The sequence below is a fragment of the Saimiri boliviensis genome, chromosome 6, assembly GCF_048565385.1.
Source record: "Saimiri boliviensis isolate mSaiBol1 chromosome 6, mSaiBol1.pri, whole genome shotgun sequence".
Taxonomy (NCBI): Eukaryota; Metazoa; Chordata; class Mammalia; order Primates; family Cebidae; genus Saimiri; species Saimiri boliviensis.
In genome coordinates, this window is record NC_133454.1 from 71,028,991 (window position 1) to 71,056,068 (window position 27,078).

General features: G+C 42.5%; 1 protein-coding gene across 2 annotated transcripts in view; it reads right to left on the bottom strand.

Moving 5' to 3' along the window:
- Positions 1 to 16,888, bottom strand: part of POLD3 (DNA polymerase delta 3, accessory subunit) — a 49,500-nt gene extending 32,612 nt beyond the window's left edge. The window contains exons 1-3 of one of the 2 annotated variants that reach the window (XM_003923463.4): positions 16,729 to 16,888; positions 15,348 to 15,403; positions 1,873 to 1,975 (exon numbers count right to left, since the gene is read on the bottom strand). In XM_003923463.4, coding sequence (XP_003923512.1) covers positions 1,873 to 1,975; positions 15,348 to 15,403; positions 16,729 to 16,788 — 219 coding nt within the window. In that variant the 5' untranslated portion in view covers positions 16,789 to 16,888. The remainder of the gene's footprint in view (positions 1 to 1,872; positions 1,976 to 15,347; positions 15,404 to 16,728) is intronic. The other variant, XM_003923465.4, reaches the window with a different exon arrangement.
- Positions 16,889 to 27,078: the final 10,190 nt, after the last annotated feature.

The window sequence follows — 27,078 nt, forward strand, 5'->3', positions numbered from 1 at the left end:
AAGAGGTGCCCCTTCCTGAAGTGCGGCGGGGGGCCAGACAAATGGCCTCAGGGGGCCGCATGTGGCCCACGGGCCGTAGTTTGGGGACGCCTGTTTCAGATCCTATTCCAGAAGATCCGTGAACTCAAATTTATGAATGTCAACATATGCATTTTTCTTTGATTCTCAAAGGGATCAATGACCAAAAAAAAAATAAAAATCACTGCTTTTATGATTCCCAAGTAAAGGCTTCAATATGACTACATTGAAGGTACTGACCTAACTAAAGAAAGAAATAGAAGGTTAGTTAACCCTGGTAACAGAAGAAAATATGACAATCAGCTATAAACTTTCACAGTATCCTTTCAAGGGCTCTACAGTGGCAGAACTCTGGAGGCAGGTTTATCTCTGTAAGTAAACGAGTCACATCTGTATAATTTGGCTTCAGAGACATAAATGACACCTTATTTTACACTTGCAAACATCTTGGTTATCATTTGGCTTGCCAAATAGCTTGCAAACAAGAAAAGAATATGTTAGCTAGAGAATATAAGAATCTGATCCCACTAGTGGTTTTGTTGCTCCTTGTAAATTACTAAATTGACATTCCAGTTTTATTTTGTATCACCTAAGCTGGAGTGCAGTGGCACAATCATGGCTCGCTGCAGCCTTAACGTTACAGGCTCAAGTGATCCTCCCATCTCAGCCTCCTGAGTAGCCGGGACTACAGGCGCGTGCCACCATACCCAGTTAATTTTTGTATTTTTTGTAGAGATAGGGTTTCGCTAAGTTGCTTAGGCTGTTCTCAAACTCCTGGGCTCAAGTGATTCTCCCAACCCAGCTTCCCAAAGGGCTGGGATTACAAGAGCAAGCCACTGTACCCAGCCTGACATTTCAGTTTTAAATCTCACATGCTTGGGGACTCAATTGCTAAAAAAAAAAAAATCTAGTCAATATTTTGGCGAATCAGGGCACTGAACTTATGATTCTGAGGGAAAAATCAAAGGAAAGAGGAAAACAGTCAATCTCTGAGAAGGGGCCACCTGACCTTTGGGCCAATTCCCTTGGGGCTTTTTATGACCAAAAGAACCTTCAGATAGGAAGTCTGAGGAAGTGAGAACAGAAGAGCTACGTCTTACTTTTGGGGGGAAGCCGGAGAGGGAGGATTATTCAAGTTCCCAAGGCCCAGTTTGGTGCAGGAGAAGGACAAGATATCTCAGCAGAGCTTCTGGTCCCCAACAAGGCATGAGAATAACAGAATGATCCCTGTGCCCGACAGGAACATGAAAACAGCTAAGAGAAAAGTTAAGCTGACCTGAGAAAGCTTTACAGTTAGGATGATGAAATCCAGCAGTCACCTGTGTTGCCAGATGACCAGATACCAGGTGGGACTACAAAAAGAAGAGGAAGGAGAATAAAATGTTCCCAGCCTACGCACTGCATCAGCTATGCTCCTGCCAACAACCCCTACCCTTCAAGCACTTAGACATAAGACTACCAAATGAATATTCAAAATTAAAATAAAGTTCAGTTAAAAAAATTATAATTTTTGAACAGTTGTATTTGCAGTGTGAAATTTGAAGAGGTGGAAAATTAAGCACCATTGTTCTCAATATACCTTCAAGAAGAAAAAAGAGGTATAGGAAATAACAGAAGCAGTCTCCTAACATCTGATTGCGTAATAATATAGTCTCTGCATCACAGCCAAGATATTACCCAAACTTCTCAGTTTTAGATTTAGTCTAAAAATCCAAAATAATCATCACCATCAAATAGCCCTTTAAAACTACTATAACACAGAATCTTGTTTTTTTTTCTCTCCCCTGAACTATGTTATAATACTCTTCATAACACAAACACATTTAAGCTCATTACAAGATTCTGAGAACTTACGGAATGTCCATTCTGAATGAGACTGCCAGACACCAAATAGGTGACATGCAGTTGGGCTCCTGAATTTTCTTTTCGTTTCCTTTCAACATAATCGTACAGCATCCTATTCCAAAAAAAAGAAAGTACAAGTAAGTCATCAGTAAGAGTTTTTACATGATCAACTCTTAATTAATGACTTAAAAGATATATGAAATCTGATAGTCCATCAAATTTTCTGAACAGTAGCATTTTTGTTTGGCCTATGGACAGAGTTAAAAAAAAAAAAAAAAAGATGGACTTTAGACAGGACATGGGGATAGAGTTAACTTGTATGAAGCTGACACAATGACCAGCACATTAACTGAAGTGAGATTAATAATAAACCAAGAGGGACTGAACTTGCATAAAACAATGGTAATAATATATAATGAACAGAACACTGAATTAAGAAGTAGTTTGGTAACTGTCTGAGCTCTGGATAAGTTAATTTCTAGGCCTCCTTTTTTTTTTTTTGAGACGGAGTCTTACTCTGTTTCGCCCAAGCTGGAGTGAAGTGATGCGATCTTGACTCACTGCAACAACCACCTCCACCTCCCGGGTTCAAGTAATTCTCCTGCCTCAGCCTCCCGAGTAGCTGGGATTACAGGCATGCACCACACCTGGCTAATTTTTTTGTCTTTTTAGTAGAGATGGGGTTTCACCATATTGGCCATGCTGGTCTTAAAACTCCTGACCTGTGATCCGCCCAGTTCGCCCTCCCAAAGTGCTGGGATTACAGGCATGAGCCACCCTGCCTGGCCTTCTAGGCCTCTTAATTCCCAAGGTATAAATACGAGGGTTATACCAGATTAGTGATTCTTTTAACCTGGAATTTAGGTGGCCATCTATAACCCTCCAACCATAAAGTTTCAGCAAATGTTTATGTGCTTTTTTGGGAGGAGATGGGTGAGGGTTTTCATTGATTCTGAAGAGTGAATTACTTCAAAACATTAAGTACTACTAAACATATGATCACAAATGTCCAGCTCTGAAATTCTAATTTTATGATTACTTAGATTTAATGCTAGTTCGGAACTGCAGAATCTAACGGCTTACTCACATTGCCCAGTATTCTGAATAATTCATTAACCTGAGATAGTCAAATACTAAATGCAGAAATAATGTTGCTTTTAGTATAATCTCTAAATTCATGTTTACCCTATGACCCAGCAAGTATCAGACGTTGGCTCCCTTCAATAATCTAGTTTAAAAACACCAAAAAGAGACATAACATTTGTGTCTTTTATTTCGAGAAACATTTGCAGTCTCTCTATAATATCATACTTCTGCCAAGCACAGTTAGAAACTAAAAATCCCCAGAGCAGCTCAACCTACATTGCTGTTCACTCTCTTCTTGAGGAGCTTCCCCTCTCAGCTTCCATAAAACCATGCTCCCCTGAGTCTCCTGCTATTCTCTCACTGCTTCTGCTTCACTTTCTGAAGAGACTTCTCTACCTCCTCCCTCTCCTTAACGGTTGGTGCTCCTGTTTCAGCTACCTTTACTCTATGTATTAGAGTGACTGATTATCCCAGTCTGCCTGGGTCTGAGGGGTTTCTTGGGATGTGGAACTTGCAGTGACAAAACTGACAGTCCTGGTCAAACCCAGGGTGGCTGATCACCCTACTACATATTCTCCTTGGTTTATTTCATCCATCCCTGACAACATCATTTGCTCAAACCACCCAAGCCAGAAATCTGGGAGTCATTATCCTTCACTTCTTCCTATCCAGTGAGTTGCCAAGTTGCATCAGCTCTCCTTCCCAAGTAATTCTTGACTCCATGCCTTCCAAATGAATCTCTTGACTAGACTATTTCAATTCCAAGTATCAATTCCTCTTCTCCTCCCCACTTGATCTTCATTATCCATGATGCTGCCAGAGTGAAGTTTAAAAAATGCAAATCAATTCATTCAGTCAACAAAGCTTTACAGAGTGGCTACTTTATGTTCTATGCCTTGGGAAAGAACAGTGAATAAAGCAAAGTTCCTACCCTCTTAGAGCTTACATTCTAGAAATGAGGCACACAATAAACATATAATGTATAATCTCAGATGACAGTAAGTCTATGGAAACAAAATTAAGTAAGGTAAGGAGGACACAGGGTACCTGAGAGAGAAGTTTTGCTGCTTTATTTAAGGTGATTAGGGAAGGCCTCATTAGCAGAACCCTGCAGGAAGGGAGAGAGCCAGCACAGTGGGTATCTTGGGACAGAATGTTCTAGGCAGACGGTCCAGCAAATGCCAAGGTTCTGAGGCAGGAATGTCAGCGAGATCCAAGGAACAGAAAGGAGGCCACTGTGCTGCAGTGGAATAAGGACAGTAGTAGGAAAGAGAGGGTAATGCCAGGTACACAGGGCTTTGTGGCTACCACAAGACTTTAAGAAGCCATTAGAAAGTTGTGAGCAAAGGTAATGTGATCTCACCTTCCAGAAGGATCCCTGACTGCTGTGTGGACAATATACTGTAGAGGGACAAGGGAGGAAGCTAGGAGACCAGTTAGGGGGCTATTGCAATAAACCAGCCTAGAGATGACTGGTGGTTCAGTCTGGGGTGGTAGCAGTGCAGGTAGTAATTAGTGGATGAATTCTGGGCATATTTTAAAGGGAGGAACAACAGGATTTGCTGATATACTGTAGTGAGGTTAAGAGAAAGAAAAGTCAAAAATGACTGGACTAAGCAAGTTAAAGAATGAAGCTGTAATTCACTGAGATGGGGGAAAAGCAGGAAAATCAGATGTTGAGGGGAGAAGTCAGGAGTTAGGTTTCGGGGCATGTTAAATGTGCAATGCGTATTAGTCATTGTTGATGTTGAAAAGGTCGCTGGCGAGTCTTATCTGAAGTATAATTCCTTGTTACAAAGCTTTCAGTAGCTTCTCATCCCCTAAGGATCAACTTCAAATCTCTAGCAATGACAGGTAAGACCCTTCTTGTTCTGGGCCCTGTATCTCTGACCATTCCCCATCATACCTACACTACTTTTATCCTTATGAAACATTCTACAATTCCATTTATTCCTTTGTATATGTCCCTTCTTCTGCTTAGAAGGCTCTTCTCAGACCTCATCTACCTAATTTCTCATCAAGACAGCAGCCCGGTTATAACCTACTCTATGAAGTATGAACCTTTCCCCAACACCATCAGGTCCCAGGAAACTCTAATTTTTTTTTTTATTTTTATTTTTTTTAAGAGATATGGTCTCACTCTGTTGCCCAGGCTGGAGTGCAGTGGCAGAGCTCACTGTAACCTTGAATTCCTGGGCTCAAGCCATCCTCCTTCCTCAGCCTCCTAAGTAGATAGGACCACAGGTGCACACTACCATGCCTGGCATTTTTTTTTTTTTTTTTTTCCCTGATAGAGACAGGCTCTTGTTATACCTCCCAGCCTGGCCTCAAATCCCTGGGCTCAAGCGATCCTCCCGCCTTGGCCTCCCAAAATGCTAGGATTACAGGAGTGAGCCATCATGCCTAGACAATGAGCCTCTGCCTTCTAAGCGCTAACAAAACTTGTCCCATATCTATTATTACAGCATCTGTCACCCTGTATTCTAACTACTTATTTTACATATGAGCCACCCCCTCCAGACTGTTAATTCCTTGAGTACAAAAGGTGTCCTATTCAGGATTTTTGTTGATTCCTCCTCCTTGCCCTCTGTTTCTTTCCACTGTAATCACTGTGTTAGAAGGACAGATGAGCTAACAGATGACGAACATTTTGGTTTACTGATGCTAGTTTGGACCATGTTAAAAGAAGAAGACATGATAGGCAGGTACCATGCCCGAGATGCTCTCAAGCTTGCTGGCCAAATGTACTATCTTTTATCCACAACTATTAGGCCTGCCCATAACATCAGTCATTATCCTCTATTCACGTGTCTCCCCAGGTCAACCCCAATTCTTCTCTCTTGTATTATTAACATAAAGTTCAAAGCAAACTCTTATTTTAGAAAAGAATTCCTGCAGCCAGGCACAGTGGCTCACACCTGTAATCCCAGCACTTTGGGAAGCCAAGGTGAGTGGATCACCTGAGGTCAGGAGTTCAAGACCAGCCTGACCAACATGGAGAAATCCGTTCTCTACTAAAAATGCAAAATTAACTGGGCATAGTGGCACACACCTGTATTCCCAGCTACTCAGGAGCCTGAGGCAAGAGAATCACTTGAACCCGGGAGGCAGAGGTTTCAGGGTGCTGAGATCACACCACTGCACCTCAGCCTGGGCAACAAGAGCGAAACTCTGTCTCAAAAAAAAAAAAAAGAAAGAATTCCTACCTACTTTTTGAGTCTTTAAAACATGTTTTATTTAATTTAAGCCAAACTTTTTTTGTGTGTATGGAGATGGAGTCTCATACCCATCTAATTTTTTTGTATTTTAGTAGAGACAGGGTTTCACCATGTTGCCTAGGCTGGTCTTGAACTCCTGAGCTCAAGCAATCCACCTGCCTTGGCCACCCAAAATGCTAGAATTACAGGTGTGAGCCACCACGCCTAGCCTGAACCAAACATTTTTTAATAAACAAAATGTAAAATATTCTTAAATAAGAATGACAACAGGCCAGGCGCGATGGCTCACGCCTGTAATCCCAGCACTCCGGGAGGCCCAGGCAGGCAGCTGAGGTCAGGAGTTTGAGACCAGCCTGGCCAACATGGTGAAACCTCCGCCTCTACTAAAAATACAAAAAATTAGCCAGGCATGGTGGTGCATGCCTGTAGTCAGAGCTACTTGGGAGGCTGGGGTAGGAGAACTGCTTTAACCCAGGAAGTGGAGGCTGCACTGAGCTGAGGTCACACCATTGCACTTCAGCCTGGGTGAGAGTGAGACACCATCTCAGAAGAAAAAAAAAAAAAAAAGAATGATAACATACATGACTTCTTACAATATGTACTTTCTACACATATGATTAATTATAGCTTCTCATTTTAATCCATTAATCTTTTCTCCTGATCAGTTCCACCCATAATTTTCCCCAGGATGAGTATAGTGTGTTGTTTATGCTGGTTTCTCTAACCCAATTTAATTCCTTCACAGCATTTTCACAATTTCAAATTATCTTGTTTAAATCAATCAAGGGAGGGACTCCGTCTGTGAGGTTTACCATTGTATGACATAGCCTGAAATCATGCTAAAAAACAGTATGAGGTGCGGCGCGGGGGATCGCACCTATAATCCCAGCACTTTAGGAGGCCGAGGCAGGAGAATCACGAGGTCAGGAGTTCAAGAACAGCCTGGTCAATTTGGTGAAACCCCGTCTCTACTAAAAATGCAAAAATTAGCATGGCATGGTGGCATGTGCCTGTGTTCCCAGCTACTCTGGAGGCTAAGGCACAAGAATTGCTTCAACCTGGGAATTAGAGGTTGCAGTGAGCCAAGACCACGCCATTGCACCCCAGCCTGGGCGATAGAGCAAGATCATGTCTCAAAAACAAAACAAACCCAGTATGAATTGAAAAAACACTTCTTGAATGAATCCAAGCAAATCATTAACAACCATGCCCAGTCACTAACCTTAGTGCCAAGAGTGATGAAAGCTTCCACTATATGTAAAAACAAAACAAAAAAGGGTACAAGAGAATCTCTAAGTCTGTTTTCTCATCTTAGTAGAAAGTTGATAACACCCATCATAATGGATTGTTATAAAAATTATGTGAGAGAAATGTTTGTGAAGATACCATAGTGAGGCCAAGCATTGTGGCTCATGCCTATAATCCCAGCATTTTGGGAGGCTGAGGCAAGAGAACTGGTTGAGCCCAGAGGTTCAAGACCAGCCGCATCAACACGGCAAGATCCCATCTCTATGAAATAAAAAAAATCAACTAGCATGGTGGTGCATACCTGTGGTCCTAGCCACTCAGGAGGCTGAGCCCTGGAAGTCAAGGCTACAGGAAGCCATGTTTGAACCACTGCACTCCAGCCTAGGTGATAGAATGAGACTCTATCTCAAAACAAACAAACAAACAAACATAAACCATAGTGCTTAGCATTCATTCAATAAATATGCATTGGCATTCATTGTGTGCCTGACACTGAAGACACACTAATTGTGGCATTATTGAATTTTCCAAAGATGGCTGAGACAGCATCTTCCACTCCATATGCTCTCTACATTCTCTCATTGAGAAGTAGAGTCCACCCCTTGAATCTGGTAGAGCCAGCAATTCAATGCTTGACTTCTGAGGCTAGTCAGAAAAGGCAATTGGCTCTACATTGTGCTAGAACACAAGCTTTTGGAGCCCTGAGCTGCTATGTAAGAAGTCCAAATACTCGGAGACCCTAGGCTGTGAGGAAGCCCAGGCCACATAAACAGACCACATGCAAGCACTCTAGTCCATTGCCCCAGCTAAAGTCCCAGCAGACGGCCAGAATCAACTGCCAGACATGTGCATAAAGATGCCCAGACATGACCAGGTTCCAATTATTAAGACTTCCCAGCAGGGTTGCCAGACATCATGAACAGACATAAGCCATTCCCACTGTGCCCTATCTAAATTCCAAACCAAAAGAATCTATGTGCATAATAAAATGATGTTTCCAGGCACTACATTTTGGGGTGATTTCTGACATAGCAATAGTAATCAGAACAGTGATGAACCTGACAAATTTCCCAGCTTCATAGAGTTTATATTCCAGGGGAAAGATACAATAAGCAAAGAAAATGCCAAAACAATAACATGAATGTAAAATGCTGGGATACCTGTATACCCATGTGCAAAAAAATGACACTAGACCCTTTCCTTATACCATAAAAAATTAAATCCAAGTGCTTCCTAGAAGATATAGACAATATTTATACATTTCAGTGATTCGTTTAAAAATTAGCTTGAATTAACACCTAATCTGAAAGCTTTAGTATAGTCTTACTGTAGGGACTAAAGCATTTCTTTCTTTTTTTCTTTCTTTCCTTCCTTCTCTCTCTCTCTTTTAGAGACAGGGTCTTGCTCTATTACCTAGATGTGATCATAGCTCACCGCAGCCTTGAACACCTGGGCTCAGGCAATCCTCCTGCCTCAGCCTTCCAAGTAGCTAGGACTATAGGTACACGCCACCACCTGTGGATCATGTTTGAAAAAAACTTTTTCTAAGGATGGGGGTCTTGCTATTTTGCCCAGGCTCATCTTGAACTCCTGGGCTTGAGCAATCCTCCCACCTCAGCCTCCTCAAGTGCTGGGACTACACAACTGAGCTACCACACCCAGCCGACATTTCTAATGCTAACAAGTACATGTCCAGATGCAGTAGCTCATGCCTGCAATTCCAGCACTTTGGCGGGCCAAGGTAGGAGGATGGCTTCAGCCCAGGAGTTCAAGACCAGCCTGAGCAACACAGCAAAATCCTGTCTCTAAAGAAAATACAAAAGGTAGCTAGGTGTGGTGGCGAGCACCTGTAGTTCCAGCTAGTAGGGAGGCTGAGGAGGGAGAACCATTTGAGCCTGGGAGGCTGAAGTTGCAGTGAACCAAAACTGCACCACTGCACTTCTGCCTGGGCAGCAGAGTGAAACCCTGTCTCAAAATAATAGTAGTAATAATGATGTTAACAAGCACATGATCTGCAAAAAACTTAAATACAGTGATAATGATTTTTTAAAACTCCAAATGAATTATAGAGTTAAATGTAAGTGCAAAAACAAAAAAAAAAAATCTTAGAAAAAAAAGCACAGGAGTAAATCTTTACAACCCTGGGTTATGCAAAGCCTTCTTAGATACTATGTCAGAAGCACAAGCAACACATAAAAAAGAAAATACAGCAAGAATACGGAAAAAAGAGAATGTTTATATACTGTTGGTGGGAATGTAAATTAATACAGCCATTATGTAAAATAGTATGGAGGTTCCTCAAAATATCAAAAACAGAACTACCATATGATCCAGCAGCTCCACTACTGGATATATATCCAAAGGAAATGAAATCAGTATGTCAGATACTTGCATTCACATGTTTATTGCAACACTATTTACAATAGCTAAGATATAGAATAAACTTGTGTCCCTTAATGGATACATGGATAAAGGAAATACCATGTATATGCACAATGGACTACCATTCAGGCATAAAAATGAATAAAATCCTATCATTTGCAACAAAATGGATGAACCTGGAAGATATTATGTTAAGTGAAATAAGCCAGACACAGACAAATACCACATGATCTCACTCATTTGTGGAATCTGTAAAAGTTGATCTTATAGAAGTGAAAAGCAGAATTTTCTTTCCATAGACTGAGGTGGCTGGGAGAGGGGAAATAGGGAGATGTTGGTCAAAGGATATATAATTACAGTTAGACAGGAATAAGTTCAAGAGCTCTACTGTACAGCATGATGACTATTGTTAATGATGATATATTTTTGAAAAATGCAAAGATGGTAGACATTAAATGTTCTCACCACCAAAATAAGTGTGTAATACATTTATTAGCTAGATTTAACTATTCCGCAATGTATACATACTTCAAAACATAATGCTGTACACAATAAATATATACAATTTGTATTTGTCAATGTAAAAAATCTTGGCTGGGCATGGTGGCTCACATCTGTAATCTCAGCACTTTGGGAGGCCGGGGCAGGCAGATCCCCACTGCACCCCAGCCTAGGCAACAGAACAAGACTCCATCTCAAAAAAAAAAAAAATTTTAGGCTGGGAACAGTGGTTCACATCTGTAATCCTAGCACTTTGGGAGGCTGAGGCGGGGGATCACTTGAAGTCAGGAGTTTGAGACCAGCCTGGGCAACATAGTGAGACCTTGTCTCTACTAAAGAAAACAATAATAAGGTTAAAAAATTTTTAATCCTTTTAAAATTTAAACTTAGAAAAGCACAAGCAGGCCGGGCGCGGTGGCTCAAGCCTGTAATCCCAGCACTTTGGGAGGCCGAGGTGGGTGGATCACGAGGTCAAGAGATCGAGACCATCCTGGTCAACATGGTGAAACCCCGTCTCTACTAAAAATACAAAAAAAATAGCTGGGCGTGGTGGCGCGTGCCTGTAATCCCAGCTACTCAGGAGGCTGAGGCAGGAGAATTGCCTGAGCCCAGGAGGCGGAGGTTGCGGTGAGCCGAGATCGCGCCATTGCACTCCAGCCTGGGTAACAAGGGTGAAACTCCGTCTCAAAAAAAAATAAATAAATAAATAAAAAATAAATAAATTGGACTTCCGCAGCCATAAAAACTTCCATGGGCCAGACATGGTAGGTCATGTCTGTACCCTAGCACTTTGGGTGGCCAAGGCGGGCGAGTCACTTGAACCTAAGAGTTCAAGACCAGCCTGGGAAACATGGCGACACCCCATCTCTACAAAAAACTTAAAAAAAATTAGCCGAGTGTGGTAGCACATGCCTATAGTCCCAGCATCCCAGCTACTCAGGAGGCTGAGGTGGGGAAAATCACCTGAGTTCAAGGAAGTCAAGGCTGCAGTGGGCTGAGATCACACCACTGCACTCTGGCTTGGAGAACAGAGTGAGATCCCGTCTCAAACAACAACAACAACAGTCTGTGGGTCAAAGCACACCATCAAGAAAGTACAAAGACAATCCGCAGAATAAGAGAAAATTTTTGCAAATCATATATCGATCAGATTCTTATATTCAGAATATATAAAAAATGCTTAAAACAACAACCAAAATACCCAATGACAAAATGGGCAAAAGTTTTGAATATCTGTTTCTCCAAAGATATACACATGGCCAATAAGCATATGAAAAGATATTCAGCATTGTTTTTTTTTTTTTTTTTTTTTTTTGAGACGGAGTTTCGCTCTTGTTACCCAGGCTGGAGTGCAATGGCGCGATCTCGGCTCACTGCAACCTCCGCCTCCTGGGTTCAGGCAATTCTCCTGCCTCAGCCTCCTGAGTAGCTGGGATTACAGGCACGTGCTACCATGCCCAGCTAATTTTTTGTATTTTTAGTAGAGACGGGGTTTCACCAAGTTGACCAGGATGGTCTCGATCTCTTGACCTCGCAATCCACCCGCCTCGGCCTCCCAAAGTGCTGGGATTACAGGCTTGAGCCACTGCGCCCGGCCCAGCATTGTTAGTAATTAGGCAAATGCAAGTCAACATCATTTATGAGATACCACCTCATATCCACTAGGATGTGTAAAATAAGACATAATAAAAAATTTTAGCCAGGTGTGGTGATATACACCTGTAGTCCCAGCTACTTGGGAGGCTGAGGTGGAAAGATCCTTGAGTTCAAATCCAGCCTGGGCAACATAGCAAAACCCCATCTTAAAAAAATAAAAAATAAAAAATAAAAATAAAAAAGAGTTCATCCATGAGAAATCTGAGGGGAAAAAAAAAAGTACTGTTGACCAGAATGTGGAGAAACTGAAATCCTCCTACACTGTTAAGACCGTAAGACATTGTCGCCATTTTGAAAAATAGTTTGTCAGTTCCTCAAAATGTTAAATACAGAATTATCCCATGACCTAACAATTCCAATTCTAGGTATAGATACTGATCATGAGGTCAGGAATTCGAGACCAGCCTGATCAACATGGTGAAACCTCGTCTCTACTAAAAATACAAAAATTAGCTGGGCGTGGTGGCACATGCCTGTAATCCCAGCTACTCAGGAGGCTGAGGCAGGAGAATTCTCTGAACCTGGGAGGCAGAGGTTGCAGTGAGCCAAGATCATGCCACTGTACTCTGGGCGACAGAGTAAGACTTCATCTCAAAAAAAAAAAAAAGAAAGAAAGAAAGAAAGAAAGACTTATTGCACATGTAATTAGTTAAGACAAGGTCATATTAGAGTAGAGTGGACTCGTAGTTCAATATGACTGGTGTTCATATAAGATGGCCATGGAAAGATACAGATACACAGGGAGAATGCCATGACAATGAAGGCAGAGATTGGCACCATACAGCTACAAGCCAAGAAATGCCAATGATTGCCAGCAAACCACCAAAGGTGGGAAAAAACAAGGAATAAGATTCTTTCCTGTAGATTTTAGAGGGAGCACAGCCCTGCCAACACCTTGATTTTGACTTCTAGTCTCCAGTACTGTAAGATATTAAATATCTGTTGTTTTTAGTCACTCATTTGAAATACAGTGTTATGGCAGCCCTTAGAAACTAATAAACTGTATAATGGGATATTATTTAGCCATAAGAACAAATTAAGCACTGAAAAAAAAAATAAGACATTACAAGACTATATATGATTCCATGTATACGAAATGTCCAGAATAGGCAAATCTATAGATAGATTAGCAGTTGTCTAGGGCTGCAGGGGTTGGGGAGAAATGATAAGTGCCTGATAGTAGGTACAACTCTGTGAATATGCTAAAAGCCACTAAATTATACACCTTAATGGGCAAATTATATCTCAATACATCTTTTTTAAGGGAGAATTACTAAAGAAATTAACAGAATGATATGACAGAGTTAGGGAGGGGTGGAGATACTTAAAACAGAGGATCAGTAAGACTGTTTACAAGTGGTATCATATAAAATCTAAGCTGAAATCTGAAGAATGAGGACAGCTGAAAGAGCATTCCAGGCAGAAGGATACTAGAGTGAGAAAATACGCTTGATATTATTTGGAAAACAGAAAGGCAAATATGGCAAGAATATAATAAGTGAGGTAGAAAGTGGTATGGGATGAAGTTGGGTAGACAGGCAGGAGCTAGACAGTGCATTAATGCTATAAAAATGATAGGCAATCAGGGTACCTACAGTATAATTGCAGGCATCTTCATTTCACATTTAGGGACTCTAGTCCACAGTATGCATTTTTAAATCCCAATAGGCTTAGTAATAAATAGTTGCCTAATTTGACATTTAAACATCTATAACCACAATGAACAATAACTCACAGATGTCCATTTCCAAAGTTTCCTGAATTTATTGGGTTTGGGCCAGGACTGGTCTTGGGCAATCTTACTAAAAACCAGTCCCAAACTATCCCTAAGCTAAGACTTTCAGGTTTGAAAGCCTAAACATCACCGCCAAAATCAGACTCCTAACCCTGTCTAACACTAACTAGATAAAGTCAAATCAACCCATTCTAGAGACCAGGAACTTTCTAAGACTTGTGGAATGTTCTTATGGCTCAAAGAAAGTTTTCTATGACTCCTGCAGGCACGGTGGCTCGTGCCTGTAATCCCAGCAGTTTGGGAGGCTTTGGCAGACAGATCACTTGAGGTCAGGAGTTTGAGACCAGCGTAGCCAACATAGTGAAATCCCATCTCTGCTAAAATTAACAAAATTAGCTGGGTGTGGTGGTGGGCACCTGTATTCCCAGATGCTCGGGAGTCTGAGGCAGGAGAATCTCTTGAACCTGGGAGGCAGAGATTACAGTGAGCCAAGATCACGCCTCTGCACTCCAGCCTGTGTGACAGAGCCAGGCTCTGTCTCAAAAGAAAAAGTTCCTATGGCTCAAAAAACAGAGAAAACTCAGACCAACCTTAGGAATGAAACAAACTACATGAGCATTTAACCCAATATTGTGTCCTCAACCTGTTCACCAATTCCCCTCTTGGAATACACATGATACTGTACTTATGCAGGTCAAAAAAATGTAAAGTTAATTCAAATGCTTGCTTTTTCCCCTCTGATCTCAAGCTGGATCACAGGTTTCAATAAGAAAAAGTGAGGCCGGGCGCGGTGGCTCAAGCCTGTAATCCCAGCACTTTGGGAGGCCAAGGCGGGTGGATCACGAGGTCGAAAGATCGAGACCATCCTGGTCAACATGGTGAAACCCCGTCTCTACTAAAAATACAAAAAAACTAGCTGGGCATGGTGGCGCATGCCTGTAATCCCAGCTACTTAGGAGGCTAAGGCAGGAGAATTGCCTGAGCCCAGGAGGCGGAGGTTGCAGTGAGCCGAGATCGCGCCATTGCACTCCAGCCTGGGTAACAAGAGCGAAACTCTGTCTCAAAAAAAAAAAAAAAAAAAAAGAGAAAAAGTGGTAAGGCAAAATTCAAGAACAACAATGTTCTGCACCATCCTAAACATACCCTTTTTAGTTTTACTTAAATAGTTCTCCAGTGTCTTATATTGTCATACAGCTTGTGTCAAACACCTGTTGACCGCATTATGGAAGTATTTCAGTAACATCCAAAACTGGGCCTAAGGAGAACATGTGAAAACATAGTGACAATGTAAGAAACAAACATACAAATCTGAGATGTAAACAGAACTCGGCAGTCCATTTAATGAATATGAATTAACAAAGAGATGGTAACCAGAGCCCAAGGCTGCAAATAAATCCAGTAAATTTACCATCACACATTTATATACTTAGGTTGGTTCAAAAGTAATGGCAAAAATGACGATTACTTTTGCACCAACCTAATTCAAGTCCACCTATCTTTCAAACGATACAAAAAGTAGTAAAATCAGTATTATTTTCATTTACCCAGAAAATCAGTTCTTCCTAGAGGCTATCTGTAGAGTTAAAAGCAAAGCGTAACAAAAAACAAACAAAAAAAACCCTCAAATGTGATTAAAATTGGTAGTAAATTGGACTTACTGTTTGGCCTGGTTTACATGAACCCCAAGTGTATAGCTCAGCCATTTGTACGTCACCTGTAAAAAGAAGAAATTTTTTAAATGTTTTATTAGATGACTCCAGAGTGCAGATCAGTCCCGAGGGCCTGTTCCTAAAGATTCCTATTCTTAGATAATTATGTCTCATAAATTACAATAAAGGCCACTGCAGTTTTGCCAAGAACCATCTATGTAGGTAGGCAGGACCAAGTTATTTATCTTAAAAATGCTAAGCAGTTTGTTTCATGAACTAGTGAAAAATAATCTAAAAAGACAGACTAAACATACATAACAGAAAAAGCTCTCATTTTCCTCATATTCCTCGTTTTACTTAGGCCACCAGCCAAAGCTATCCTAAAACTCATCCAGAAGCTAGATGACTTTGAAGTGTGAAGTCTCAGAAACTTCTAAAGAAAGTTGCAGCCACCTAAACATTAAAGGCGCAGGTGGTGCAGGTGTCAGGAAATGAATGAACAAAGTGGGTGAATATTTTTATAAGAGATTGAACTAGGAACTAGCAGCATCAAGCCTTCATCCTTCCTAGACCCAGGATGCCTGCACTCTCTTCTCTCAAAGTCTCTTCCAATTCTAAATGCCAAGCTTCCAATAGTTGTAAGACTTGCACAGGTTAGGCAAAGACAGTGTAATGTAGAAGAAAGCAGTAGTAAGAGAACAGACCTAGGCTGAAAAACTGCCTATCCCTACCAACAGCAAATAAACAAGTTACTTGGCCCCTCAGCTTCCATTTCCTCCTCTCGGGATACCACCACAGACCTGGGATGGGGTGCGGGGAGGTCACTGCAAAGATTAAGGTGCCTTGGCACACAGCAGGCCCTCAATCATCACGGTTTGCAAAGCGCACTCACATCCATCATCTCGCTCGATCTTTACCTCACCCCTGTGAGGCGGGTTAAGCCTCTATTAATGCTTAAATTTCCAGGAAGAGGAAACAGTATCTGGAGGTTACGCAGCTTGTAACTTAACACAGTTAAGACACGATTTCCTCAACTGTAAACCTGAAACTTTAAACGCCAACCACCTTAAAAGACAGGTGCAGGGTCGCCTTAGAAATACTCTCAGTCAACGGCCCTCCCTCCCCGCCGGGTCTCGGCGGCTCCAGCCCCAGGCTCTGTTCCCAGCACTCCCCCACCGAAGGGACGCCGACTTCCGTGTGTGCCGAAGGACCTCCCCGGCTAGTCCTCGCTCGCCCTGGGGCACAGAGCTCGCCCAGGTCCCCTCAGGGGGAACCCGTCTCCCCCTGGTCCCCACGAAGTCACAAGCAGGGACGGAATCAAGGTCCCGCCGCCCTGGCCGGGCCCAGGACCCCGGTCGCACGCCCGCGTTCCCCAGTCGTAGCTGCTCACGATCTTGTTTTGGTCCGTGACGAACTCGTCTATATTTTCCAGATAAAGCTGGTCCGCCATGGTGCTGCAGCGCTGGGACCCGCCTCTAGCCCCTCTCTCAACCACAGCCACGGCTCCCGCCGGCGGGAAACGTCTTTGCTCCCTCCCAGGTCCGGGGTCGTTTCCCCGGCAACGGAGGCGACGCACTACGGCGGCCCTCGGAGGGTCAAACTAGTCACGGAGACTGCGCAGGCTGAAGTAGGCTGAGCAAGTAGGAAACACGCAAGTGACGGGCCTCCTGGCTGGTTTTTTCCTATACCTACGTACCTATGATAAAGTTTAATTTATAAATTAGGCAAAGTGAGAGATTAACAAAAATAATTAACGATAAAATAGAACAATTATTATGAAAGACTGTAATAAACATTAGTGAACATGATCCCTCTCAACATATGTTATTGGTTGTATTTCCCTACCGAGATTGTCCGCGGATGACTGAAACCGGGAAAGCCCTAAACACAGGGGAGAGTACTGAAAACAAGTAATTTTAGTAGTGCTGCCAACTGGGGAAAAGTACTGCCTGTTATAAGCCCTCAGAGTTGAGAAATTAAGGAGGGTTCTTCCAGAGGGGATGAGAGAGGGGGAGTGTTTCGGATAGGAGGCAGGAGCATTTGCTGCTGGAAAAGAGTTCATTATATCGCTGGAATGTTGGAAGAGGCGCATGAGAGAGATTTGGGAGAAACCAAATCGTTGTGCCTACGAGACTGTGAAGAGGTGCATCAGCCGTGTTCTCAGGAAAACTTGGAGAAAAGTTGTCAAGTTGGGGAATTTCAACTCAAATTTTTCCTAGTATCACCCCCCAAAAAATCTTTAATAATTAACTTCAGTATAAGCCGGTGCAGTTCAGTACCTTAGCAGTAGTGCCTAAGTGAGCGGGCTCTAGAGTCAGACTTACTGGGTTTGAATCCTGATTTTGCTATTTGTTGTGTAAACTTTCCTTATCTATAAAATGGGAATAATAACAGTACCTACTTCGAAGGCTTGTTGCAACATGCATTCATTCAAGGCACAGCAAAATCCTGAAAAAGGCCAGGCACTTTTCTGACTGCTGAGGTGCTGGAGCTGCGGCTGTTAGCAATAATAAACCAAGCCTATTCACATGTAGCTTACTTACATTCTGAGATATTTAAGTGAAGGATAGTGGTGGTTTAAAATAGGGTAGCAGGCTGGGCACAGTAACTCATGCCAGCTGTTTGGGAGTACTTTAGGAAGCTGAGGCAGGTGGATCCCCTGAGGTCAGGAGGTCGAGACCAACCTAGCCAACAAAGTGAAACACTGCCTCCACTAAAAATATAAAAATGAGCCGGGCGTGGTTGCACGTGCCTGTAGTCCCAGCTACTCTGGAGGCTGAGGCAGGAGAATTGCTTCAATCCAGGAGGTGTATGTTGCAGTGAGCCGAGATCATGCCATTGCACTTCAGTGAGACTCAGTCTAAAAATAAAACGGCCAGGCAGGGTGGCTCACGCCTGTAATCCCAGCACTTTGGGAGGCCGAGGCAGGCAGATCACCTGAGGTTAGGAGTGCGAGACCAGCCTGGCCAACATGGCAAAACTCTGTCTCTACTAAAAATACAAAAATTAGCCAGGTGTGGTGGCAGAAGCCTGTAATCCCACCTACTTGGGAGGTTGAGAGCAGGAGAATCGCTTGAGCCTGGGAAATGGAGGTTGTGATGAGCTGAGATAGCACCACTGCACTCCAGCCTGGGCAACAGAGTGACACTCCTGCACAAAATAAATAAATAAATAAAAATAGGGTAGTAGTGCCAGGCATGGTACTCACACCTGTAATCCCAGCATTTTGGGAGGCCAAGGCTAGTAGATCACTTGAGCCCCAGGAGTTTGAGGTCAGCCTGAGCAGCATAGTGAAACTCCTTCTCTACCGAAAAAAAGAAAAAAAAAAAAAAAAGCTGTGGTGGTGGCTCAAGCCTGTGGTCTACGGTCCCAACTCTAAAGTGGGAGGATAGATTGAGCCTGGGAGGTTGAGGCTGCACCACTGCATACAGCCAGGGTGACAGGGTAAGACCCTGTCTCAAAAAATAATAATAAAATTTTAAAAATAGAGTAGTGGTAGTGGAAACTGAGAGAACTGAGTGACTTGAGTTTTCTTTCAGAATCAGCAAAACTTGCTGATTAATTATATGAACGGAATGTGGAAGAAACAGAAATCAAGGAAAATACCTAGATTTGGAATATAAATCTTTAGGTAAATGGTGATTCCCTTGAGTGAGATGTGAAAGATTGGAAGCAGATGAGAAAATCAAATAATTCTATTTGGCCAGTTACAAATGAGATAATACACATAAAACCCTCATGCAGCACCTGCACACAATAACATCTATAACCATTGGCTATTGCATTATTATGTACCCAACACACTGTACCAGGTACTTTGAGAGCAATATTTCATTTAGTCCTCATAGCAATACTGCAAATGTATTATACTGTCCATATTTTATTTCATTTTATTATTTATTTTAGTTTTTGAGATGGAGTCTCACTCTGTCGCCCAGGCTGGAGTGCAGTGGTATGATCTCTGCTCACTGCAACCTCCGCCCCCCAGGTACATGTGATTCTCGTGCCTCTGCCTCCAGAGTAGCTGGGATTACCGGCACCCGCCACCACACCCAGCTAATTTTTGTATGTTTAGTTAGAGAGGGGGTTTTGCCTTGTTGGCCAGGCTAGTATTGAATTTCTGACCTCAAGTGATCTGCCCAGCTTTGCCTCCGAAAGTGCTGGGATTACAGGTGTGAGCCACTGGGCCTGGTCATTGTCCATATTTTAGAGACTAGATTGCTAAAGCTCAGAGAGAGTAGATTTTCCAGGATTATTAGGTGGTTGCCATGGGATCAGAACTCAGACTTCTTGTCAGTGTTCCACAGGAGTGGGAAGTAAGTCAAGATAATTGGCCAGGGAAAAGTCTTGATATTATCCCTATGCCAAAGGGAGCAGATGACAATGAAGTGGCTACGTTGTCTGGGGTATATACCGAGGTTCCTCATCTGGCACCAGGAAAATTGAGGACACTGACACACACAAAGAGATTAGGAGGGAAGGGTTCATAGCGAAGGTTTAATAGAGAAAGAGAAACGGCTCTCTTTGTAGAGAGAGAGGGGTCTCCCAGCATGCCTGGCAGATGCACTAGACTTTATAGTCCAGTTTGAGAAGGTAGTGTCTAAATTATGTAGGGCTCACAGATTGCTTTGATCACGTATGACATTTACATAGCCCGGGGGAAGGCTGGTAGCCCCACCCTAATCTTATGATGCAAATGAACTCTCATTTGCCAGGGCCATCTGGTCTGCTCCTTACTGGCACAGAAGGGAAGATGATGTCGCCATCTTGAATATGTCTGGTACCTAGTTCCTGTCGCCATTCACCCATGCAAGCTCCCAACTTGCTTGTCTATGTGTGCAGCTCAATTTTACAGGTTGTTCTTTGTTAGAAATGATTTGGGTCTGCTTTTCATTAAAAAGAAAAGTCTTGCCGGGCGCGGTGGCTCAAGCCTGTAATCCCAGCACTTTGGGAGGCCGAGGCGGGTGGATCACGAGGTCGAGAGATCGAGACCATCCTGGTCAACATGGTGAAACCCTGTCTCTACTAAAAGTGCAAAAAATCAGCTGGGCATGGTGGCACGTGCCTGTAGTCCCAGCTACTCAGGAGGCTGAGGCAGGAGAATTGCCTGAGCCCAGGAGGCGGAGGTTGCGGTGAGCCGAGATCGCGCCATTGCACTCCAGCCTGGGTAACAAGGGCGAAACTCCGTCTCAAAAAAAAAAAAAAAAAAGAAAAGTCTTACTGAGGACTCTCATACCCTTACTGTTGCCTAAGTGATTTCTTCTTAACTCCTATCTCAATCATACTGTTGAGAGTACCCAGACCAATCCAATGGACATGCCAATATTAGGGTTGCATGACCTAGCTGGAGTAGTGGTTACCTTGGGAGAGTAGAAACTGGAAGGGAGTTGTAAGGTCTTCTAGGCCGACTGACTGTGCCATGGATGGCATGATAACTTCTGTGACCTGCACGTATACTCCAGATGAGCTCCTAGAATTAGAGAGTCTGAAATAACTGGAAAACTACAAAAGGAGGAGAAATGATCAACTCTTGTGGCATCTAATTAACTTTAAGACATTCTTCTATTGTTCCTTATTCCCACCTCAACTGGTAAGGCAACCGGACTTTGTAACTGACCTTGGTCAACCTCATGACTCCAGACCCTGTGACCCCGATCCAGCTTGCAAAAACCGCCCTGAACTGTAACTTCTGTAACTTTCCACTGCCTACCACAAACCTATAAAACCAATTCCTATCACTCTGCTCTCTGCTGATCTCCTTTCAGACTCAGCCTGCCCGTACCTGCGTGAATAAACAGCCATGTTGCTCACACAAAGCCTGTTTAAGGGGTCTCTTCATTCAGAGCACATGTTTTAACACATGGGTGTGTTGAGTTTGTGGAAATGATTTGAGGTATATATTTTTGATATGTACATATAGTTTTCTATACAGATGTTTGCATTAATCAGAAGTTTAAGGACATTGATCATTTGAGGAATCTTAACTATGGTGTTAAGCCTTCTCAAACTAGGAAAATGGAAAATTGGTAGAGGTATTAGAAAGAAAGGGTTTAATCTTAACCTTGGACAAAAGAAAGGAGATTCTGGGAAGAAGGGATAATGGGCAAAAGTGGGGCAAAGCAAGGCAGTAATTGGATTATCACATCAAGATAGATTAATGAAAGGTATCTCCAAATCTGAGTTAGGATAATGGGACTAGAAAGGAATGACTACAGGTCTGCACAGGATTGGGTAGGCTGGGGGTTGGGTGTGTACATTAAGGTGAGAGAGCTGGATGGGGAAGAGAAGAGATAGCTTTTCCATTTCTGTGTCTAAGGCCTACTCAGTTTGATTATTCCTATTCCAATTTGGAGGGTAATTGAATGGAAAGCATGTGGACTTTGGCAACAATTTTTCTTTTTTCTTTCTTTCTTTTTTTTTTAAAAAAAGACGGGGTTTCACCATGTTGCATGATGGTCAGGCTGGTCTTGAACTCCCAACCTCAGGTGATTCGCCTGCCTTGGCCTCCAAAGTACTTGGATTACAGGCGTGAGCCACCATGCCCAGCCAACAATTTTTCTTTTTTTTTTTTTTCTTTTTCTTTTTTATTTTTTTATTGCATTTTAGGTTTTGGGGTACATGTGAAGAACATGCAAGACTGTTGCATAGGTACACACATGGCAATGTGGTTTGCTGGCTTCCTCCCCTTCACCTATATCTGGCATTTTCTCCCCATGCTATCTCTCCCCACCTCCCCACCCCTCCCGTCCCTCCCCCATTTCCCCCCAACGGACCCCAGTGTGTAGTGCTCCCCTCCCTGTGTCCTTGTGTTCTCATTGTTCAACACCCGCCTATGAGTGAGACCATGTGGTGTTTAATTTTCTGCTCTTGTGTCAGTTTGCTGAGAACGATGATTTCCAGGTTCATCCATGTTCCTACAAAGGACACGAACTCATCGTTTTTGATGGCTGTGTAATATTCCATGGTGTATATGTGCCACATTTTCCCTGTCCAGTCTATCATCAATGGGTATTTGGGTTGGTTCCAGGTCTTTGCTATTGTAAACTGTTGCAATGAACATTCGTGTGCATGTGTCCTTATAGTAGAAAGCAAGCAAGCAAACAAAAATCTGGGCCTGAATCCCAGCTTTCCCAGTTACTAGCTGTGTGGTTTTAGGCAAATCATTTAATCTCTTTGATCATCTTAAAAGAAGAGATAATAATATACAGTGATGCACAGATAAATGTGAAATAACAAACTTGCTAAATAAAAAAGCCCTGATTTGTAGTGGTTGCATTTCCGTGGTATAAATACTCCACATAGCAGAATTCAAGCTACTTATATTGATGCCATAGAATGCAGAGTTAGGAAGAGATGCACAGTATCACCCCATTATTTCCACCATACAGGCATAATAAACATAAATAACCTCAAGAGAATAGATAGGCCAGGCACAGTGGCTCACATCTGTAATCCCAATACTTTGGGAAGCAAAGACAGGAACATTCATTGATCCCAGGTGTTCAAGACCAGCTTGGAAAACATAGTGAGATCTGTCTCTCTAAAAAAGCAAACAAACAAACAAAAAAAGAGCATAAATAGTAGTAAAATACTTAGGAAGTGACGAAATTTGAAAATTTGTTGCCTTTGTTTTTAATATAATTTGATTGTACATTTATATAATTTAACTTTTAGTAATGGCTGTTCAACTGACTTGCAAACCTTCTGATAATTTAACACTCAGCTCTCATAAGCAAGTACCAGCTCTTGCCCATCACTGTAAATAATTTATCTACCTCGAATGATTGAGAAGGTTTAAAGTAACATGTTATGTGCCTTGGAGGTAACTAAGCACTCCATATTTTACAGGCTCCATTCCAAGTGCTTTACAAATATTAACCCATCTAACTGCATAACAACCCTAGAAAGTAAAGCCTGTTATTATTCCCTTTATTCAGAAAAGTAAACTCTGTCACAGAGACATTAAATAACTCGCTTAAGGTCACACAAAGCAACAGAGCTAGAATTATAATCCAGGCATAATGGGTTATAATCATGGATGGCTGCACCATCCATGACTTAAACACTGTGTTTTGCCATCTTATTAGTTTACAACTGTACGTATGAAACCAATAATAAGTACAGTGAACTCTAACATATCTTATTGCAGAATTTTGGGATTCCTGGACACATCAGTCAAGTGAGAATTGCTTTCAGTAGAAACCAAGTAACAAATGGGATATGTTAAGTATCACATGATACGACAACACAGAATCCAGGCAAACAAAAGTTAATCTTGAAAGTTTTGGGGTCAGGTGTTGGAGGTAAGGGAAGGTAGTGGGGAGTATAAACCTTTGATTAGATTAAGAAGGGAACTACAGGTAGCAAATGCCATGAAGATGCCTAGTAGTGTGTCCCAGAGATTAGTATTTTATTTAGATATTGCCTGAAGGTTTCACTTTAGGGTCAAAAGTAAACCAGAAAAGAGGATTCCTCTGTACTTTTACTTCCATAAATTCTAGATGAAGAAAGTCTTTCAGATTGTGTATATTGCTTGGACGATAATAACTATCATTTATTGAGCACATACTGTGTTTTGAGCACCTCACCTAGAGTGGCTCCTTTAATCCTCAACCAATCTTGTCAGCTTCAATTATCCCTTCACCCAAAAAGGGCCCAAATTTGAGAACAATTTTATGTTGTTAGTGGAAAGAGTGAATAGAAAACAATTCTATATAAGTTCTAAGACAAGATTTACTTAAACAAATAAGCAGGACTTTAAGTAGGCCTCTAAGTAGGACTTCAAGACTTTAGAACTAGCCTCATCCATGGCCAGGGCTGTGGCTCACACCTATAATCCCAGCACTTTGGGGTGCCAAGATGGCTGGATCACCTGAGGTCAGGAGTTCGAGACCAGCCTGACCAACATGGTGAAACCCCATCTTTACTAAAAATACAAAAATTGGCTGGGCATGGTGGTGGGTACCTGTAATCCCAGCTACTTGGAAGGCTGAGTCAGGAGAATCACTTGAACCTGGGAGGCAGAAGTTGCAGTGAGCCAAGATCATGCCATTGCACTCCAGTCTGGGCAACAAGAGCAAACTCTGTCCCCCACAACATACCAAAAAAAAAAAAAAAGAACTAGCCCCATCCTAATATAATAATAATAATGACAGCACCTCCACCACCAGCATCTAATAGCTTCTTAAGAAATGTTTATTGACTTGAGATCTGTCTCAAACAAACTAAATATATATAAAATATATATTAAAAATATATAAAAACCAAAATATTAAAAAAAAGCGTGTGTGTGTGTGTATATATATATATATATATATATATATATTTTTTTTTTTTTTTTTTTTTTTAGGCAGAGTTTTGCTCTTATTGCCCAAGCCTTCAGGGTAACCACAGATTTATCTGAGGTAACATTCCAAGCAGGGTGAAAGGTCAACTAAAGAATGTAAAATTAAGAAGTAATCTTAAGGCCAGGCTTGGTGGCTCATGCCTGTAATCCCAGCACTTTGGGAAGCCAAGGCAGGTTGATCACTTGAGGCCAGGAGTTTGAGACCAGCCTGGCCAACATGGCAAAACCCTGTCTCTACTAAAAAATACAAACATTAGCCAGGTGTGGTGGCTCATGCCTGTAATCCCAACTACTTGGGAGGCTGAGGTGGGAGGATCACTTGAACCTGGGAGGTGGAGATTGCAGTGAGCCCAGATCCTGCCACTGTACTCCAGCCTGGGCAACAGAGTGAGTCCCTGTATCAAACACAAAACAAAACAAAACGTAAGAAGAAGTAATTGGCATGAACATATTTCTTGTTGACACAAATGTATTTAATAATTACATCACTCATTCATTCAACAAACATTGCTAAAGGCCTCTTGTATTCCAGGCTCTACATGATTAATGGGGACACAGCATGGTCTTCATCTCTGGGGGTTTACAGTCTGTATAGGGTAAACAGCAATACAGTGTGAGGGAATCACAGGGTGCCATGAGAGACCAGAGGAGGCAGTTCACCTAGCCCAAAGATCAGAGGAAATCAGGGAAAAACTTGGGACTTGGGTATCCAGGAATGTACACCATGTAATCCTTCCTTTCGCATTAGACAAAATATATAAGAAACGAAATCAGAGCACTGTTTTTTGTTGTTGTTGTTGTTTTGTTTGTTTTGTTTTGTTTTTAAGACAGAGTCTCGGCCGGGCGCCGTGGCTCAAGCCTGTAATCCCAGCACTTTGGGAGGCCGAGGCGGGTGGATCACGAGGTCGAGAGATCGAGACCATCCTGGTCAACATGGTGAAACCCCGTCTCTACTAAAAATACAAAAAACTAGCTGGGCGTGGTGGCGCGTGCCTGTAATCCCAGCTACTTAGGAGGCTGAGGCAGGAGACCTGCCTGAACCCAGGAGGCGGAGGTTGCGGTGAGCCGAGATCGCGCCATTGCACTCCAGCCTGGGTAACAAGAGCGAAACTCCGTCTCAAAAAAAAAAAAAAAAAAAAAAAAAAAAGACAGTGGTACAATCTCGGGTCACTGCAACCTCCACCTCCCAGGTTCAAGCGATCCTCATGACTTAACCTCCTGAGTAGCTGGAACTATAGTTGTATGCCACCACACCTGGATGATTTTTGTGTTTTTGGTAGAGACAGGGTTTCACCATGTTGGCCAGGCTTATCTCAAACTTCTGACCTCAAGTGATCTGCCCACCTCAGCTTCCTAAAGTTCTGGGATTATAGGCGTAAACCACTACACCTGGTCAGAGTGCTGTCTTTAGTACAGCTTTTAACAATCCATCACAACCCTGTATTTCTTCTTTTTCCAAAAGAGTTTAGGCCAGGCACAGTGGCTCATGCCTATAATCCCAACACTTTGGGAGGCTGAGGTGGGAGGATTGCTTGGGTCCAGGAGTTTGAGACCAGTCTAGGCATACAGGGCAACCCCATCTCTACAAAAAAAGAAAAAGAAAAAATAGCTAGGTGTGGCAGTTTGTGCCTGTAGTCCTAGCTACTTGGGAGGCTGAGGCAGTAGGATCACTGGAGTCCAGGAAGTCAAGGCTGCAGTGAGAGATGATCTTGTCACTGCACTCCAGCTTGGGTGACAAAGCAAGACCCTATCTCAAAAATAAAAGCATTTTTTAAAGTCCTCATAAAGTTTTATGAGAACTATCTTGCATAGACTGCAAGATACACACATACAAAAAAATCAATGTAAAATCCCTCAGTTACCAAAATGAAGTGGGTGAGCCAAGAGGACACTGTGATACTGGTTTTCCTGTTTCACACCTATATCACATCATACCCCCAGCCACACTCACATCCCAGCCTGTTTATTCCTCAGCTCGCTCACCAGAGGTTCACCCTTCTACCTTTGCTGCCTCAGACATTCAGAAAAAAAGCAGGAGGACCTCACATCCCCACCTTGCATATGCTTTGTATATATTTTTTCCTTTCTCCCTTCCCTTGGGGGCTGGGAGGGTGCTTGGAGTAGAGATGTTAAAATTGAACATAATGGGAAACTGGCTATGGAAAGTTTTGTTGTAAGCACATCATTTCTTTTCTTTTTTCTTTTTTTTCTTTTTTTTTGAGACAGAGTCTCGCTCTGTCACCCAGGCTGGAGTGCTGTGGCATGATCTCGGCTCACTGCAAACTCCATCTCCTAGATTCAAGTGATTCTCCTGCCTCGGCCTCCCAAGTAGCTAGGAATACAAGCACACGCCACCATGCCCAGTAATTTTTGTATTTTTAGTAGAGACGGGGT